General features: G+C 46.4%; 1 protein-coding gene across 2 annotated transcripts in view; it reads left to right on the top strand.

Moving 5' to 3' along the window:
• Positions 1 to 20,182, top strand: part of SMAD2 (SMAD family member 2) — a 228,915-nt gene that overhangs the window by 178,879 nt on the left and 29,854 nt on the right. For both annotated transcript variants that reach the window (XM_086960358.1, XM_086960359.1), the window contains one exon: positions 5,820 to 6,032. In XM_086960358.1, coding sequence (XP_086816484.1) covers positions 5,820 to 6,032 — 213 coding nt within the window. The remainder of the gene's footprint in view (positions 1 to 5,819; positions 6,033 to 20,182) is intronic.

Raw genomic sequence — 20,182 nt, 5'->3', positions numbered from 1 at the left:
TTGGTCCGATTGCCAATGTATTTTGTTTTTGACAGGGTTACTGTCCCAAGTGTCCACATCATGGGTAAACCAGCTGATCAGGCCAAGGGTCAAGGAAAAGATGCTAGCAAACTGTTGCAAGACTTGCCTGCCGTCAGTCTGCTGTTGGGGAGAGAGGGTGTCTGAAAAGACCACTCCATCCACTGACCCATCTTTTGGGCTGGAAGAGAGGAGATCAGGGAGAGGTTCACTCTCTGCTTCCTGTTCCTCATCAGTCACCATCAGCATGGTGAGGTCAGCCCTGTCATTGTAGAGTTTAAGGCGGTTCACATGGATAACCCTTTTGGGTGTCCTGCTGGTGCCTAGGTCCACTAAGTAAGTGACCTCACTCTTTTTCTCCAGGATGGGGTCAGGGCCACTCCATCTGTCTTGGAGAGCCCTTGGTGCCACTGGCTCCAAAACCCACACCTCTTGTCCAGGTTGAAATTCAACCATGGCAGCTTTTTGGTCATACCAGTGCTTCTGCGGCTCCTGGCTGGTCTTTAGATTCTTGGATGCCTTGTCCATGTACTCAGCCATTCTAGACCTTAGGCGAAGCACATAGTCCACAATGTCTTGCTTGGGTTCATGGAGAGGCCTCTCCCAATCCTCTTTCACCAAACAAAGTGGTCCCATTACAGGATGACCAAACAGAAGTTCAAAGGGTGAAAACCCCACTCCTTTCTGTGGCACTTCCCTATTAGCGAAAAGCAGGCATGGCAACAGGACATCCCATCTCCTTTTGAGTTTTTCAGGGAGTCCCATGATCATACCTTTCAATGTCTTGTTGAATCTCTCAACATTTCACTCCTGTCGGGGGGGCTTCTCTCCCAATTTCTACCAGTCTCTCCCAATTTCTACCCGTCTCTCCCAATTTCTACTTCTCCCAATTTCTACCCGTCTGGAATAAAATCTCCTTAGACAAATGGGTTGTACAAATTATTCAATATGGTTATTGCCTGAAACTTAGACACTCCCCCAAACATTCCTCCAAGATCGCACACAATGTCACAAGAGCATCTCCTCCTTCTCAAACAAAAAGATCTCTCACCGTTACAAAAAGGAGCTATAGAACCAGTCCCATTACAATATCAAGGGGCCGGTGTATAATCCCTGTACTACTTCATTCCAAAAAAAGACGGCTCTCACAGGCCTATACTAGACCTCAGAGACCTCAATCTATTCAACCAATTGGATCTTTTTCCTATGGTAACACTCCAAAAATTACTCACGCTTCTTCAGCAAGGCGACTTTCTTTCCACTTTGGATTTAAAGGATGGCTACTTTCACGTCCCGCAAATACCTCAGGTTTGTGGTAGTGGTGCAACATTACCAATGTAAAGTACTCCCATTCGGAGTCACTACTGCTCCCAGGGTTTTCACTAAATGCTTGGCAGTAGTCGCAGCTCATCGATGATGACGACAATTTTACGTTTTCCCATAGTTGGACAACTGGCTCATAAAAGCCAGATCGCAAGCATACTGTCTACAACATACTCACACAACAGTGCAGCTGCTCCATGATCTTGGATTCACAGTAAATATGTCCAAGTCCCATCTCCAACCATCCAACATGCAAGCCTATTTGGGAGCCACTCTAGATACACAAAAGGCTCTGCCCTATACCAATCTGGCCTGAATCCGCAACATTCAAACTCTACTTTGCCAGTTAAAGCCTCAACAGTCATTGCCAGCTCGAGTGTTCATGCAGTTACAAGGAATGATGGCGTCTTGCATCCTAATAGTCCCCTGCGCAAGACTTCAAATGCGTCCCATTCAGGAATGCTTAGCATGTTAGTGGAATCATTCTCACGTCCGTTATCAGATCTAGTGCTGGTAGACAACGGCAGTCCTTGCTCTCTGCTGTGGTGGAATCCACAAAACCTTTCCCATCATCGACCCAATTTCACAAACCGTGCTAAAAGCTGACACATCGCTTACTGGTTGGGGAGCTCATCTCCAAACTCACATAATTCAGGGCATGTGAAGTCTTCTGCAAAAGCAGCTTCACATGAATCATATAGAGCTTCTAGTGATATTTCTAGTGCTCAAAGCCTTTCAAGTTCTCCTGGTAGCAAAGCTGTCCTGATACACACAGACAACATGACAGCAATGTAGTGCATACAGAAACAGGGGGGGGGGTCCCTCTCCAGCTGTCACAACTAGCACAGACCATCTGGAGGTGGGCAATGCGTCACAAAATGTATCTCAGAACACCTTCCAGGAGTAGACAATCAAATTGCAGATCTGCTCAGCAGACAGAGACAACAGATCCACGAGTGGGAACTCCACCCTCAAGTTCCTCTCCAATTCTTTGATGGGGGGATTCCCATACATAGATGTTTTTGCTACACACCAAAACGCAAAATGCCCAAGCTTTGCCTTCAGGTATCCACACCCATTGTCCAGAGGCAAAGCACTATGTATAAATTGGTCAGGGATGTTTGCCTTCGCTTTTCCGACTCTCCCACTCGGTCCAATAGTGGTTCGGAAGCTCAGGCAGGTGTGCCCAACACTAATCCTAGTTGCTCCCACATGGGCCTGTCAACCGTGGTTCACAACCCTGTGGGTGCTCTCAGTAGTCCCTCACCGAAAACTACATCTTACACCCCATCTCCTCACACAGAGCCGTGGAGAGATAAGACATCCAGATCCCGGTCATCTCAATCTTGCGATCTGGCATCTAAAGTCATAGAGTTTGACTACCTTTAATCTTCCACCAGACTGCATGGACATTATCAAAGAGGCTAGACGTCCTACTACAAGGGCTTGCTATGCAGCAAAGTGGAAGCGGTTTGTTATTTATTGTAATAACATTAAAATCAACCCGTTTGATGCTTCAGTTCAGAACATCTACTATTTACTGCATCTACAGCGTTCAAATTTAGCTTACACATCCATACGCTTACTTCTTGCTGCAATAGCAGCATAACTTCAAAATAGACAACATCTGTCTCTCTTCAAAGTGCCTGTTATTAAGGCATTTATGGAAGGACTCGAGTCATTCACCCAAGACTTCCACCTGCCCCATTTTGGAATCTCAATATTGTCCTCACCAGATTGATGGGTCCACCCTTTGAGCCATTGCGCAAATGTGAGCTGCAGTTTCTCACTTGGAAAGTTGCTTTCCTCATAGCTATCACATCACTGAGGAGAGTATGTGCGCTTCAGGCACTAACAATAGAGGAATCATTCTTACAAGTACACCAAAACAAAGTGGTTCTTCGGACTAATCCTAAATTTCTACCAATGGTGATTTCTGTCTTCCATATCAACCAATCTGTTGAGGTGCCTGTGTTATTCCATCAACCAGATTCTGTGGCAGAACGTGCTCTACACACCTTCGACGTTAAAAGCGCATTACTTTATTATATAGAAGGGACAAGACCTTTCCGTAAGATGAAACCGGTCTTTGTAGCTTTTGTCCCACCTCATAAATGCAATCCCATCTCTAAATCAGGTATTGCACAGATAGTCAAATGCATTCAGACATGCTTTGCAAAAGCAAAACTAACATTAACAATCCCTCCTAGAGCGCACTCCACTCTGACTATGGGATTCTATGGCTTTCTTAGGAAACATTCCTGTAGATGACATCTGCAAAGTTGTAACATGGTCTACACCTCGCACATCCACAAAACACTATTGTGTAGATGTTTTAGCTAGACCGCAAGCTAGTGTGAACCAGGCAGTTCTACGTACACTCTTTCAAAACTCTGCAACAGCTACAGGTTAGCCACCGCTTTGGGAGATTACTGCTATATAGTCTATGCAAAGCATGTGATCTATAGCTCACAAGCCTTGAGCGGAAAATGCTACTTACCCAATATGCAACTGTTCTTGGAATGTAGAGCTGTAGATCCACATGCGCCCATCCCCCTCTCAGGTACCTATACCTGTTGCACCGATATCTTACTTAGATGCATACACATGGACATCTCTATTCTTCTACGTTTACTAACTCCATTCTCCCCCTCAGCCGGAAAACAATCTAACAATGGAGTCGATGCCATTGCGCAATATCACAGAAAGGAGTCACCTACCTTGTGACTGGAAAATATTTCTTTGAAGAACAATAAAGTGCAAACATCCGGACCAAACACTAGATGGCTGGCTATGCAAAGCATGTGAATATACAGTTCTACATGCCAAGAACAGATGCATACTGTGTAAGTAGCATTTTCGTTATATGCGTTTCTCCTGCTCCTTTCTTTATGCGGCAGTGGGACTGTAGGAAGCTGGCTCTCTATATAATATATCAAAATGAGATAGATTATGTAAAGAGTCCAGGGGTTCCCTTGTAAGTGGTAAGGGGCTTGCAATGGCAATCCCATGTTGCTCTTCTATGGGGTAGTGTGGTCGAGCAGCCTTAGGCTCATCACAAAGTAGTGCAAGAATCTGAAAATACACACACTGACCAATAAATGAGACACACAGCTTAATAGGGAGATCCACACCAATTTATAAAACATAACGTGTATCTTTATATGTTTAGGCACCAGAAGCAATTGATCAGGTAAGTATGGTTTTAAATAGGTATTCTTTTCAGTTCATAAAGTCGACAGTGTTATTTTTAAGATCTGCAATGTTAAACTGGGAAGGAAAATCATATGCAGTTTACCAGTCTGGTCAGCGACTTATGGGACCAGTGTCTTGGGTCAAAGGTGAGTACAGGGCAAGGTCCAAGGCAGCACCAACAGGTCACCTCCAGGTCTCCTGGGCTTTGGGGATTCAGCAGCTTTTGGCGCAATTGGGGAAGTCGGCAGGCAGATCTGCAGGTTTGGCACAAGCCAGTTTCTTGATCTTCTGTTCTTGCTATGTGACTCTTCAAATCTGTCTTCTTTCTTCAGTTTTGCAGGATCTGATTTCCTGGTGCCAGGGGCTCCACTAAATACTGAATTTAGGGGCGTTAGGGGGGGTGTAGTGTAGAAGCCACTGTGATACTTACCCTTTGGTCACTGTGCCCCCTATACGACCACTTACTATAAAAAACATCTTAAGGTTTTTGTGAAACTAAAGCTCTGTCGGGGATTGCCTCAGCAGCAATGGAAGTGAATTCCAGAGTTTAGAAGCAAGAAAGCAAAAAGATCTAACACCAGCGCAAACTTTCTTGACTCTGGGCACTTGCAAAAGTAGGGCCTCTGAGGCACATTCTAGGAGAGCATGTAGCGAGAAGAGTGTAGATAAGTCGGTCCAGTATTCGTATGGATCCTTTAACAGTAGCATAAGGCCTTAAATGAAAGGCACTATTAGTACAGTTTCTCAAGTGCCCTACTCATGCTTGGGAAGTTTAAGCAGTAGGCGAGCCGCTGAATTCTGTACTCGCTGGAGTCTCCTGATCCTAGCCTGAGAGGCTCCAAGGTATAAGATGTTACAATAATCCACCCAAGAGACCACTTAAGCCTGGATCACAGTTGTCTGGGCTGAGGTTAATACAAGATAGATAAAACATTTGAGAGCTCTAATAATGCCAAAACATTTGCCCCTGAATGAGTTTATCGTCAAACCAAACACCCAAGTTTTCAACCTTGGGGTTAGGCTGAGGAAAGGGACCCAGCGATTCTGGCCACCAGTCTGGCATCTGAGAGGATTCAAAAGGTGAAGAACATGTGTTCGAGTATCCACCAGAAAGAGCATTACCAAAGATAAGTAACTTATTTTTCCATTTCACCATAATTCTATATCTTTTAACAAAATATTTGCTAATTATTGATGCTTTCTATTTTTTACAAGTGCTATTGTCACCTAGTGTAGATTATATTTGTAGCGTCTATAATTTTCTCTTGTATTTATTATTTCAGATTTGCAGCCTGTCACCTATTCAGAGCCTGCTTTCTGGTGTTCTATTGCCTATTATGAATTGAACCAGAGAGTAGGGGAAACTTTCCATGCTTCACAGCCATCCCTAACTGTAGATGGATTTACCGATCCTTCAAACTCTGAGAGATTCTGTCTCGGTTTGCTTTCCAATGTGAACAGAAACGCTACAGTTGAAATGACAAGGCGACATATAGGTAGGATGTCTTTCTTATGATGTTTTATCTAATTCAAATCTAAAAGGGAATTTTAAATTTCTATAAATTAAGTTTTGGGCCTTACTGACTATCACAGCAAGTACAAATTAATTTGCTTAAATATATTCTTTATAAAGCACTGATTCTGACTCAAGAGAGCATCTTGGCTCTTTTAAATCTCGGATATCTGAATCTGAGTGCTGAGTTAGATCGGAGATAGTTTTATGTTTGATAAATTTGTCCTTAATACAGTAGCTGTGTTAATTGTAATAGATCTTGTGGAAAAGACTGGCAGTTTTAAATGTGATGCATTGTTTTACTGGTAACTCTTTAAGCAACTGTCTTGCTTTCATGACCTAATAAAAATATCTTCGCTCTACAGCTGTAATTGCTGCTAGCTTTTTAACTAATTGCTGCTTTGTTTCAGCGCTTGATCAGGAAGGCCTAGATTTAGGCTGTTGCTGTAGGGCATTTTAGAAAGGACGCAGGCAGCACTAACTCTTGCATGAGTAGTCTTAAGGATTCTGGGTAAAACATTTGTTATTTGATATGAGGTATGATATTAAACTTTTACTTTGTTTATCTGAGGCAAGACCGCAGTATCCTGATCAGTATACTCATACCCAGAGATTTCACAAGCGATTATGAGACTAGATTGGCACTTGAGAAATGAGGCCAGTGTTTGAGTACCCAGACCTGTGTATGTTTACCGACCATTAAAAGTGCATTCTTGTGGCCTTCGGATTTAGGAAAGACCTTTAACATTAGATCTTTCATATATTCATATGCTTGAATATTCCATGCCATCATGCTGGAAATATCAGGTAGCCAATGTTAACAGAAGTGTCTCGTACATTAAAAAAAACATTGAAATAACCATACACCGTAAGTAGTACATGTGACCCAAGCTCTAGCCAGTGCGATGAAGGGACCCACAGCATCTACACTCTAGAGGCTGGCGGCTCAGTTTTTCTACCACAGTTAATATGACAGTAAAGAAATCCTCAGTTTTTTCCCCTTCATATTTAGATGTGTTTCAATGTTTTTTGTACCCTGTACTTTGTGGTTTCTCCATCAACAGGATACAGATTGTCAGAGGTAGCTAATCTAAAAGGGGGGAAATTAATCAATTGAATACTGCATTGAAAGAATGCAGAACACCAGTTAGCTGTGACAGAATGGAGCAGGAGGTTATGGTCCAAATACAGCAGATCTATTATGTAATACAGTTCTAGTCACAGACAACAGTAGAAATGCATTGTTGGGGGATACGCATTGATAGAGGGCAAACTAGACCGTGCCATGATCCTTTTAGGGGATATTTACGCTCCCAGTGCAAATCAACCTTTTTTTCTGACCAAACTGTCCTCAACACTGGCGAAATAGGCTCACCTCCCCTGTAATATGAGGCAATTTTAACACTGTTAGATGTTTCTCTCGATAGGATACATCTACCCCCTCCACTCAACCCCACTAAACAAAATAATAAAGGTCTCGCAAATTGGATCAAACATGGTCATTAACCGATTTCCAGAGTGAGGGAGTATTCCTTGTATTGTCCTCTCCATAATCTGCATGAAAGGGTGGACCAAATACTTGGCTAGTAACTAACTTGGAATATTTATACTACAGACTGTGTCTGATCATAATCTTTGTCCCCTGTCTCAACATGGAGGCTGCAGCTATCCGTAGTGGTCAACACTGCTTTCAGAAACAGCTGATTCAATGTGATAGTGTATTGTTTGAAGAGAATGATGGGACCACTTCCGGCCCTGATAGTGGAAGCAATTTAAGATTGTAATTAGGGGCAGTATATTCAAGCTCAAATGGCCATAGAGTGGTGAATTGAGAGAGCTAGGATACACACGACGATTGCTTGAGAAAGCCAAAGAGGTGAGGACACCCTAGTTAGCAAAGAATGTCAGGATCCCCTGTATCGACATTATTGGGTAGGAAAAGTAGAGCCAGCATGTCTATGTAAACTGATACTTATCCGGTTCTACCACCACATGTGAATAAAACCAACCAAAACCTTTATAATGAGATGTGAGAAAGGCAGCGTGAAGTGCAGAGATATGTACATTGATAATAAAACGGTGGAAACCACAACTACATACCCCTACCTAGCATCTTATTCGACCATAAGGGATCATTATGCCAGGCCGTCAAGATTAGAAAATTACTCTGAGAGCGACGACGGCCCTGGTTAACTTTTCCAGGAAACTAGGAAGAAGACCCCTAGTTGAGGTGCTCTATATTTATCGAGCCAAATGCGTTAGTACGGCCATTTAGGATGCCGTAATTGGGGATATTGTGATGTAAAATAAACACAGAAGGTTGAGAACGCCTTTTTAAGATTCTTGCTGGCGGTCCCAGGTAGCACTTTAACCTACATCTGCCATGCAGAACTAGGGTTACCATATATCTCAGTTATAATAAAAGCCCAACTGGTTCTGCTATGGCATCGAATATTGTCCTCGGTTAAAACTGCATTTAATCGCGATGTCATAAGAGACAGCTGCATATTAGACCATGCACTAGAGATTTGTTGTCTAAAATATATAAAAGACTTCATGAGCGATTTAGGCCAAACAGAATACTATGAAGACCCCCTTCCCTGGGTTCCATCTCCAGAAAGGCTTTTAAAAACGTTGTATGATGCACTAGGAGGCAATTGGATTTGCTGACGAAGCATCACGACCCACGGTACTATCTAACTAAATGATTTTAAGTACCTTTGGTATACAGCTTTATTTAATCAACATAAAAAGTGGGTATGGTAGACTTGTTCTGGACTTGGCACTTTCCACAGTTTGGTAAGTATCCCAACCATCAATAACTGGTCTAAAACTTTAGCAATTGTCCGAGCGAAGAAGTGTCTCCACAATTCACAATTCACAATGCACGTAGTACTATTCTGTACATTTTATAGTAAACAAAGTAGGAGATGATTAAACCTATGTTCGAGGCATGTGGGCTGCTGAATTCATATCTGCATAGATCGCCGCCTAGTGTTGGGTCCGGATGATTGCACATTGTTGTCCTGGAAGAGTCTTCGAAGTATCACGAGATAGGTGGCTCCTCCTCTGGACTACAGTGCGCATGGGCATCCTCTCCATCCTCAGATTGTTTTTTTCCGCCATTGGGTTCGGATGTACTTTAGTTACTCGGAGTTCGGAAATATATTTCTAACTTTCTAAAGGCCAAAAGGCCTTTGGGGCGTCGGTATTGTATCTTCGATCGGTACCTACAACTTATTCCTGTTCTTTCTACTCAGGACGTCGAATCGGGCCGCGTGGCCTTCTTGACACCAGGGCCAATCGTCGATTGAACGAAGTCCTTTCAAGCGATGCCCCAACTGTAACTCTAAATACCCACACATTGATTAACACCCAGTCTTTAATAAGTGTTTATCTCCTGAACACAACGAAGCTGACTGCTTAGCTTGTTCTCAATTTAGGTCAAAAAAGACTCGTCGGGTTCGACGTGCAGCGCGACAGACAATGCAGAAGTCGGCGCCAGAGAACATCTTTAACGATGACGAAGAGGTCGTCGACCCTGAAGACTCGGATCAGCAGTTGGAGCAGGGGTCTGAACACGACTCCAACTACTGCGTCGATGACGAGGAAGACATCATCGAGGTAGGGGACGACGAATCAGGCATAGGAGCCGTCGAGGACGACTCCGGCGAGGACACTGGGCCGACCGTAAGTACGGAGCCCAATATATTCGCATTTTCAGATCCAGAGGCTCAGGTCGAGGCATCGCCGGAAGGCCTTAGCCAAGATCAGAACGATTCGATAGTCCCGCAGTGAAGCCCGGCTACGAATATATTACAAGAGCCATCGGTATGACATTTCCAAAATCTTGAGAAATCGAAACCGAAAGTGATAGCTACCATACGGAAACTGATCGACATCCCATTCTTCAGACCGAAAATGGCGGATCCGTCGAGACCGACCAAGTAAAAACAGGTTGTCAACCCATCGAGGTCGCTTGCAAAGGTTGTCGAGGCCAGACCTACTACTCCCACGTCCGCGATTAAGCGGAAGGCAGTCGACCCGACAACGTCGACGCCTGGCAACACTAAAAAGGGACTCGAACGGACAACGGTTGCCGATCCGAAGTTACGTGACGAACAACCGAAGCAAGTGCACACAAAGACACTTATACCAAAATCGAGACTCGAGCCCAAGAGCTCCGTCGAACCGAGGGACTAAAGCATTGCTCCGAATCAACTTGCTCCGAAGTCGACACCGGGCCACAGAATGGTTATCGAACAACCAAAAACAGTCGGATCGAAAATCATAGCTCCAAAAAAGGTCAACAGGCTAATAAAACGGTCCAACAACCAAAACCTCTCGGACCGATAAAATTCGGACTTCCTCCGCATGGCAAGCCAAGGGTGGTCGAAAAAGATAGCGAATCGAACCGACCCAGCCAAAGAGGCCGAGATTGGGGGAAAAGGCTACAGTAGCAGAGGAACAGGATCTCTCAGCTGAAGAACAGTCTATACTGTATGTTGACCCCGACACTGGAAGGGTTACCCTGTTAAGAGGAAAATCAGGCCTGAAACTACCGTTGAGTCCTACAAGATACCTCTAAAGAGGAAAAGAGACACTTCAACATCTCCAGTTCTCTTTGAAACTATCACACCATATGTACAGGAAACATATATGTACTCGCCCACACGCACAGATGACTATGGGGAGTATGAGGACAATGACCAATACAATTATCCAATGGATACTGAGCAGGACACACAAACTCAGCCATGGACTGATCCTGGAGATTCTCAAACAATTCCTGACAACTCTGCATACCCTGTAAAAACATTGCCTACATAGGACACAGCTGCCTTTAACGCACTGATAGAAAGGGCAGCATATAATCACCATGTGGAGATGCACGCAGATCTCATTGAAGACTTCCTCTGACACTTTTAGCACCTCGGAGAAAAACGTCAAAACATTGCCAATGCTGAAAGGGGTGCTTAAACATGCAGGGAACATATTTAAAGACACAACCAGGGCACGGGTCACTAACCCTAGGATAGAGAGAAAATATAGACCAGCCCCGGTTGACCCTACATATATTAAGGGACAACTGCCTTTAGACTCTCTAGTTGTCTCCAATGCACGTAAACGTGCTAATTCTCAAACATCTGGTGAAGCTCCACCTCCAGACAGAGTCCAAAATTCGGGAGGCATCAGGAAAAAGGGTGGCTGCTCAAGCAGCTAACATCTGGAGAATTGCAAACACTCAAGCCCTGTTAGCTAGGTATGACAGGGCGCACTACGACACACTGGAACAAATCTTTCAACACCTACCTGACCTTTATAAGGAATAGGCAGAATTCCTGATACAAGAGGGCAAGCTCATATCTAATGCATCCATAAAATGTGCCTTGGATGCAGCAGACACAGCAGCCAGGGCTATCAACACCAGCGCCATGCTCAGACGACAGGCGTGGCTACGCATCTCCGGGTTTAAAAATGAGGTTCAAATCACTTTACTTAATATACCGGTTTTTCCGGACTATTTATTTGGTCCTGATGTGGACACCATACTGGACAAAATGAATAAGGACACCGAGACAGCCAAGTCTATGGGTGCCCTGCAGTCACAGCAATATAGAGGCGTTTCCTTTTGTCGCTCCGGCAACAGAGGAGCTCTTAGAGGAGCCTCAACACTGCAAACCTCTTATACTAAAAGCAACACACAAAACACCTACAACAAGAACAGTAGAGGTGGATACTGTGGCAATAGCACCAAGGGTAGAGGACGAGGAAATAACAGCTCCAGATCCTCCACCAACACCAAACAGTGACTTCTTGTCACCGCCCCCAGACCATGTAACACCAGTCGGGGGAAGACTACAGCAGTTCCTGCCAGTCTGGGAAACCATAACTACAGACAGGTGGGTGAGGCAAATTATACAACATGGATATTGCCTAGAGGTAATGTCCACACCACCCAACATACCCCCAAGACAACGTCCTATGTCCGCAGAACACCTACACTTATTGCAGCAGGAAGTCATCAGCATGCTACAAAAATGGGCCATAGAAATAGTACCCTTAGAACACCAAGGTACAGGGGTGTACTCTCTGTACTTTCTAATCCCCAAAAAGGACGGGTCTCTCAGACCGATTTTAGACCTCAGGCCCCTAAACCAAAACATCTTATCAGAGCATTTCCACATGATCACTCTACAGCAGGTGTTGCCACAGTTGCGTCAAGGAGACTTCCTCGCAACATTGGACCTCAAATACGCATATTTCCATATACCTATACACCCAGCACACAGGAAATATCTCTGGTTCACAATTCTAAACCAGCACTACCAATTCAAGGTCCTCCCTTTTGGGGTAACAACAGACCCAAGGGTTTTCACCAAGTGCCTGGCAACAGTAACTGCACACCTCAGAAGACAGCATATACATGTCTATCCATATCTGGACGACTGGCTAATACAAGCACAGTCAGCCCAGCAGTGTGCCAGCCACATGTCACGCACTATTCGTCTCCTGCATGATCTAGGTTTCTCGCTGAACTACAACAAATCCCATCTCCAGCCTGCCCACGTGCAGCAGTATCTGGGAGCAACAATAGATACTCTGGCAGCAAAAGCACAACCGAATCCTGCCAGAATAAGCAGCATCCAAACGCACATCCAGAATTTCAGGCCGCAACACTCACTCCCAGCCCGAGTGTTTCTGCAACTGATTGGCATGATGGCCTCGTGCATCTTCATAGTCCCTCATGCTAGACTTCACATGCGTCCGCTGCAAGAGTGCCTAGCACGGCAGTGGAACCAGGCTCAGGGACAATTAAACGACCTAGTGTTGGTGACCAGTCGTGCATACAACTCTCTGCATTGGTGGAAACCACAAAACCTTTGCAAGGGACGACTGTTCCAGGAGCCTGTACCACAAATTGTGCTGACAACGTACGCAGCCCTGATAAGGTGGGGAGCCCATGTTCTCCACCACACAGTACAGGGCCTATGGACCACGCAGCAGAAAAAACTGCACATCAACTTGCTAGAGATGATGGCAATTTTCATGGCAATGAAAGCTTTCAAAGTACATCTCTGCAACAAGACCGTGTTGATCCGGACGGACAACATGACTGTGATGTACAACCTACAGAAACAGGGAGGAACACACTCTCCACAGCTGTCTCATCTGGCACAAAAAGTGTGGAAGTGGGCCATCCAGAGAAACATTTTTCTCCTGGCGGAACACCTCCCAGGCAAGGACAATCAGATAGCGGATCTGCTCAGCAGACACAGCCAGCAAATGCACGAGTGGAGATTCACCCCTCAGTGCTCCAACCATACTTCCAACAGTGGGGACAGCCAGAAATAGACCTGTTCGCCACTAAAGAAAACGCAAAATGCCGGTCCTTCGCCGCAAGGTTCCCACACCCGCAGTCTCAGGGGAATGCGATATGGATGAACTGGTCAGGCAGATTTGCATACGCTTTTCCACCAGCTCAGTTGATACCGCGAGTGGCACGCAAGCTGCGCCAGCATTCCATGGCGCTAATCCTAGTTGCTCCAACATGGGCGAGGCAACTGTGGTACACCGCGTTCCTAGAACTTTCCGTGGTGCCCCATCAAAGGCTACGTCTAACACCCAGCCTCTTAACGCAGAGCCATGGAGACATTCAGCACCCAGATCCACAGCAACTGAAACTTGCGATCTGGCTCCTGAGGTCTTAGAGTTTGGCTACCTCAACTTACCTCCTGACTGCATGAACATCATCAAGGAGGCAAGAAAGCCTACAACAAGAGCTTGCTATGCGTCAAAGTGGAAACGTTTTGTCATTTATTGTAACAACAACGACATAAACCCACTGGATGCGTCCATTCAAAATATCATATGCTATCTTTTGCACTTAAACCGCTGCAATCTAGCGTATACGTCCATACGGTACACCTAGCAGCCATAGCTGCTTACCTTCAGAACAGACAGCACCTTTCACTGTTCAGAGTGCCCGCAATTAAGGCGTTCATGGAGGGCCTTAAATGAGTGATTCCACCAAGACACCCTCCTTCCCCTGTCTGGAACCTAAACGTCGTGTTAACCAGACTAATGGGACCACCTTTTGAGCCATTGCACTCCTGTGAGATACAATTCTTAACATGGAAGGTGGCTTTTCTCGTAGCCATTACTTCGCTTAGAAGAGTTAGTGAGCTGCAAGCCCTAACTATTCAAGAGCCATTCATTCAAATTCACGCAAATAGGGTCGTGCTTCGGACAAACCCTAAATTCATGCCTAAAGTGGTATCACAATTCCACATAAATCAAACAATAGAACTGCCAGTGTTCTTCCCAAACCCACAATCAGTACCTGAAAGATCCATGCACACACTGGATGTGAAAAGAGCTCTTTTATATTACATAGACAGGACGAAAGATTTTAGGAAGACAAAACAGTTGTTCGAGGCCTTTTCACCACAGCACAAAGGTAACCCTATTTCAAAAAGTGGCTATGCTAGATGGATAGTTAAATGCATCCAAATATGTTACATTAAAGCTAAACGTACTTTAACAGTGCCCCCAAGCGCACATTCAACACGCAAAATGGGAGCATCTATGGCTTTCCTAGGTAACATTCTTCTAGAGGAAATATGTAGGGCAGCCACATGGAACACCATACATACATTTACCAAACACTACTGCGTAGATGTACACTCCAAGCAGCTGTGGGACAGGCTGTTCTCAAAACTCTTTTTCAGACTGCTGCAGCTGGCACAGGTAGCCACCGCTAAGGGAGAGACTGCTATACATTCTATGCACAGATATGAATTCAGCAGCCCACATGCCTCAAACGGAATATGCTACTTACCAGTATGCATCAGTTCTTGGCATGTAGGGCTGCTGACCTTATTTTCGCCCACCCTCCTCCCCGGTGCCTGTCGCAGCTGTAGAATTCACTCTTACTCTTACTTTCTTGCATGGACATCTTACTGTATCACACTCCATCTCTGCCACAATGGCGAAAAACAATCTGAGGATGGAGAGGATACCCATGCGCACTGTAGTCCAGAGGAGCAGCCACCTATCTCGTGATACTTCGAAGACTCTTCCAGGACAACAATGTGCAATCATCCGGACCCAACACTAGGCGGCGATCTATGCACAGATACGAATGTCTTCAGCCCTACATGCAAAGAACCGATGCATACTGGTAAGTAGCATATTCCTTTAAAACTGTGGGGTTTGAAGCTATGTCGCCCAGCCTTCTTTGCACTGCAACTTTTAGAAAATGAATGTTTCTCAAGATATATTGCCCTATTGTTAAAAAGTACCATTAAGTGCTGGAAAACCATCAGCAATTCTAATCACATCATGTAAATTGACAGGATTTAGTGCTAACTGATTTTAGTTTATTTTTATAATGTGGATGATTCAAGAATTTTAAGTGTATTGTAAAGTTACTTGTTTTTACAATTGTATGCTTTTATGGTTTTTTGACTCGAAAAATCGAATAAAGCTTATTTGATTTGATTTGTGAGAGTTGTCTTTATGAAGTGCAGGCTTGTACCAGTTTCTTGATCTTCAGGATTATCATTATCGTTGCCTGTCTAAAGTCAGTGGTTAGTTCATCCTTAGCTTGCGCCGCTTTGAACATGGCTAACTGGCAGGGACCCAGAATAAAGAGCAACCATTTGTAGAATTCCACTGGAATTCGGTTAGGGCTGGGGTCTTCCAATGTTGCATATCATTCCTACCACCTTGGAGATCCCCTGTTGCCAGAGGTCTCGTTTGACCCATCCTCCCCCGCACACTATAATGATTTTGAGAAGGTTACATCAACACTTCCGTGAGAGTTTGTTTTACACAGGATGGGGGTTTGACATCTCTGATTCCACGGGCAGGTTTTAAACAAGGTTGTAGTTTGACCCCTTTTTATTCTGTATCTGAAAGAAACACGTAGTGATGGATTCCTTACCTTAGAATTACCCCCAGGCGTCAGACTGGATCACAAAGTTTTCGCCTTCCGACACACAGTACCCCGGTGTGTCGGAAGGTAGTGTCTTGCTGCTCCGCGTCCGTTGTAGGCGTCGTGATCACCGGGATGACGTTGCGGCAACTGCTTAGCCACCACCCTCGTGCATTGACGTCAGTTCTTTCTTGTTCAACACCAGCAAACACAGATCCGGCAAGAGCACGTACCCCCAGTCACTTTTTGACTGAGTTTTTCGAGATCTTTTACCTTATTTCTTCTGAGTCGATCGACTCCTGGTTTCGTAGAGATGCCCGGTTTTAAGAACTGCGGGGACTGTCTCCGCATGATGTCAGTGACAGACCCGCACCAGGTATGTCTCTACTGCCTGGGGCGCGACCACGACTTCCAAGTCGTGCCCCGACTGCCGGGCCATGGTGCCGAAGACTTTGCAGGAGCGGTCCCGAAAGTTGCTGGAAGTCCGGCAGTCGGCTCCGCGCCGCTCATGGTCCCGGTCCCGTGGGAGGTTGAGGGACCGGTCACGGAGCCATCACCATCGTTCGTCTGTATCCAAGTCTTCGCACTCGGTCAGGTAGGTCGATGCATTCTAAAAGGAAGTCAAAGAAGCGTTGACGCTCTTCGACTTTCTGTCGCGGCTGAGGGTGCAGGTGGTGCCACCCCACGGCTCCGACGGAGCCTGTGACGTCGCCGTCGGCCTACCCACCTTTCCCAGGTCAGTCTGCGACGCCTGCTCAGGTACAAGAGTTTTTTGCTGCCATGGCCCTCTAACACAACAGTGTGATTACGATCTGGACCGGGCAGAGGATTTGGGAGATGCCAGCCGTCTTGACACTTCACCTGACCTTGGCAAGCTGTCTCCTCCTTCCCTGGCTGCGGAGGAGGGAGCAAGTTACGCAATGGTGTTGCATAGAGCAGCCCATGGCCATCACCTCGAAATCCCTACGGTGGCCGTCAGGACTAACCTCCTGACAGAAGTGCTTCAGCCGGCGGCATCCTCTTCGGATCCCTTGCTGCCTTTTATTGATGCGCTTTCGGATGTTCTTTGGGCACTTGGTCCAGGCCCAACACAGTGGCTCCTGTGGAAAGGAACGTGCCCCGATGCCATCGCCCGGCTCCAGGCGACCCCCTCATCCTCTCCCCACACCCCACACATGAGAGCTTGGTTGTCAAAGCCTCTGCTTCCCAGAGCACGTTCCCTTCCGCACCTCCGGATAGGTAATCCAAGAAGCTGGAGCAGCTTGGCAAGAAGCTGTTTTCATCTGCCAGGTTAGGGCTGCAGTCGGTGAACACTGCATTCCTCTTGGGCCGTTATTCTCACTGGCTGTGGGACATGGTTGCGCAGGTGCTGCCCCACTGTCCGGAGGAGGCCTGGACAGTACTCTCCCAAGCTATAGCAGCTGGGAGAGACGCTGCTAAGTTAACCATTTGTTGTGGGCTTGACACCGCTGACTTGCTTAGCTGGCCGAATTCCACAACGGTGATGGTTCGGCGTCATGCCTGGCTGAGGACAACTGGCTTCTCAGGTGATGCCCTTTGATGGCATTCGCCTTTATGGCCATACCGCAGATAGTGCGTTGGAGCGCTTGACGGACTAATCTGCTAGAACCAAGTCCTTGAGCCTGTTGGCCACTCTGCCTCCTCCGCCTTCTGCTTTTTGCTCCTTTCGCGACCGTGGAAGCGGTGCCCCAACATGTTCCTTTCAGAGTCACAGGCCCGCGCAACAACCTCCTCAGCGCGGCGGAGGACGTGGGAACCACCATGGCGGTTCTGGGGGCCATCGGGCGGGTCAGTCCACCTCCACCCCCGCAGCATCCACTTCAAAGCCTTCCTAGTCCGTCCTTTCAGGCCCATCAGACGCCATTGGGCAGCAGGATGCACCATCATCTCCCGCACTGGCGCAACATCACCTCGGACAAGTGGGTGCTGCAAATAGTCCGAAGGGGCTACTCCCTCCCCTTTGAGACTACCCCTCTAGTAATGCCACCTCAATACCATCCCATGTCGGGGGACCATCTTGCTCTTCTTCAGCAGGAAGTCACGGCCCTCTTGGCCAAGGGGGCCATTGAGCGCGTTCCTGGGCCAGAAGTAGGTTGTGGTTGTGATTCCCACTACTTTCTGGTCCCCCAGAAGGACAAGGGCCTGTGTCCTATCTTGGACCTCAGGAACGTCAACCGCTTCCTCCCGAAGGAGAAGTTCAGGATGTTGACGCGAGCTTAGGTCTTGTCTGTCCTCGACCCTGGAGACTGGCTGGTAGCGGTGGACTGGCAGGACACATATTTCCACATCCCCGTCCTGCTGGCGTTACCTGCCGTTCAGGGTAGGCTATAAGCACTTTCAGTTTAACTTGCTCTCCTTCAGGTATGCATCTGTTCTTGGCATGTAGAGCTGCAGAGTTGTACACGCCCACCCTCCTCCCCGGATAACTCTATCTGATCGAGTATTATCTTAATTAGAAACATCACGCATGGGCGCTTCTCTATTGATTACTACTCCATCTAACCTTACTGGTAAAACAATCTAATGGTGGAGCCGAGGCCCACGCACACTCTGCACCAAAGGAGGAGTCACCAGTCTTGTGACTACAAGACTTCTTCGAAGACAAAAACAACATGCAATCATCCGAGCCAAACACCAGATGGCGATCTATGCACAGTGTGTAACTCTGCAGCTCTACATGCCAAAAACGGATGCATACTAGTAAGTAACATTTACCTTTTCTTACTGTAGAACATAGCATAAATCCTTTAACAGTAACTGGTCAACATCTTGTCTGCTACCTCTTAGATATGTAGATGGTTAGCTATACACTTACATGTTTACATTTAGCTGCATTTGCTGCATACCTTCAAAACAGAGACTGAAAGTTTATTCTATTAATTCTAGTCATAAAGGTTTTATCATCCGATTTAAGAGGATTTTCTATCATGGTAGCCACAGCTCCACTTGAAACCTCGATGCGCTCTTTTTTTTTTTCCAACCATCCAGTTATCCACCCAGTTTCTCTCTTGAAAAGTGGTGTTTATAGACTCTTAACTTTGGAACCTTCAAGTTCACCAATATTAGATGTTTTATATTTGCATATGCTTGAATCATTCCCGGTCGTTAGACTGGGAATTCCTGGTACAGTATACATTGTGAAAAATATACATCATCTGAAAGAAACAGGTTAGTGTCAGGTCAACGCTGACACCCTTCGCATGCTCCCTAGGATCTACAAGTGGATCCCCACTGAAACGAGAAGAACAGTCACCCAGGCCCTTGTCAGCAGTGGATTGGACTATGGAAACGCCCTCTACGCAGGAGCCTCTGCCAAACTCATGAGACTGCTCCAGCGCATCCAGAACGCCTCTGCACACCTGATCCTCGACATCCCTCGCCACAGCCACATCACACCCCACCTGAGACCTGCACTGGCTCCCGGTCAACAGGAGGATAACCTTCAAGCTCCTCACCCACAAGGCACTCCACAGCACTGGACCAACGTACCTCAACAGACGACTCCGCTTCTACACCCCACACCCGCCAGCTCCGCTACGCCAACCTCGCCCTCGCTACAGTCCCCCGCTTCCGAAGAGCGACCTCAGGCGGCAGATCGTTCTCCCACCTCGCCGCAAAGACCTGGAACACCCTCCCCATCCACCTACGGCAGACTCAACACCTACTGACCGTCCGAAAACTCCTCAAGATCTAACTTTTCGAGCAGTCATTCCCCACCCAAGCGCCTTGAGACCCTCACAGGTGAGTAGTGCGCTTTACAAATGATATGATTGATTGTCTTAGATTCCTTACCTTAGAATATCCCCAGGTGTCAGACTGGATCCGGAAAGTTTTGCGTAGCAGTACCCCTGCACGTGCCCTTTAAACCCTTGAATCGCTTTCCCTGGGCACTTATCATTTGTATTTTCACTCACCGTCATTCTCCCGTGCAGCGGATTTATCGCTGCCGCAGGATACAAACTAATCTCCTTGACGCCATTCCCTGGGACTCCCCAGGCCAGTCCCACTAGTGTTGGCCACGCCCCTCTACCGCCAATCACTACTTAACGCGCTGAATACAAGCGCAACTCTGACAGTCATCTCCTGAGGCGGAAGCCGGGAGACCGATCGCTGGCAGTTTTTAATTATTGTGTGCTAAATTGTGCTTTTAAACCTTTGAATCGCTCTCCCTG

The sequence above is a fragment of the Lissotriton vulgaris genome, chromosome 3_1 (assembly GCF_964263255.1).
Source record: "Lissotriton vulgaris chromosome 3_1, aLisVul1.2, whole genome shotgun sequence".
In the NCBI taxonomy this organism is placed as follows: domain Eukaryota; kingdom Metazoa; phylum Chordata; class Amphibia; order Caudata; family Salamandridae; genus Lissotriton; species Lissotriton vulgaris.
The sequence above is the reverse complement of the archived record's forward strand: the minus strand, read 5'-3'. Positions and strand labels throughout refer to the sequence as shown.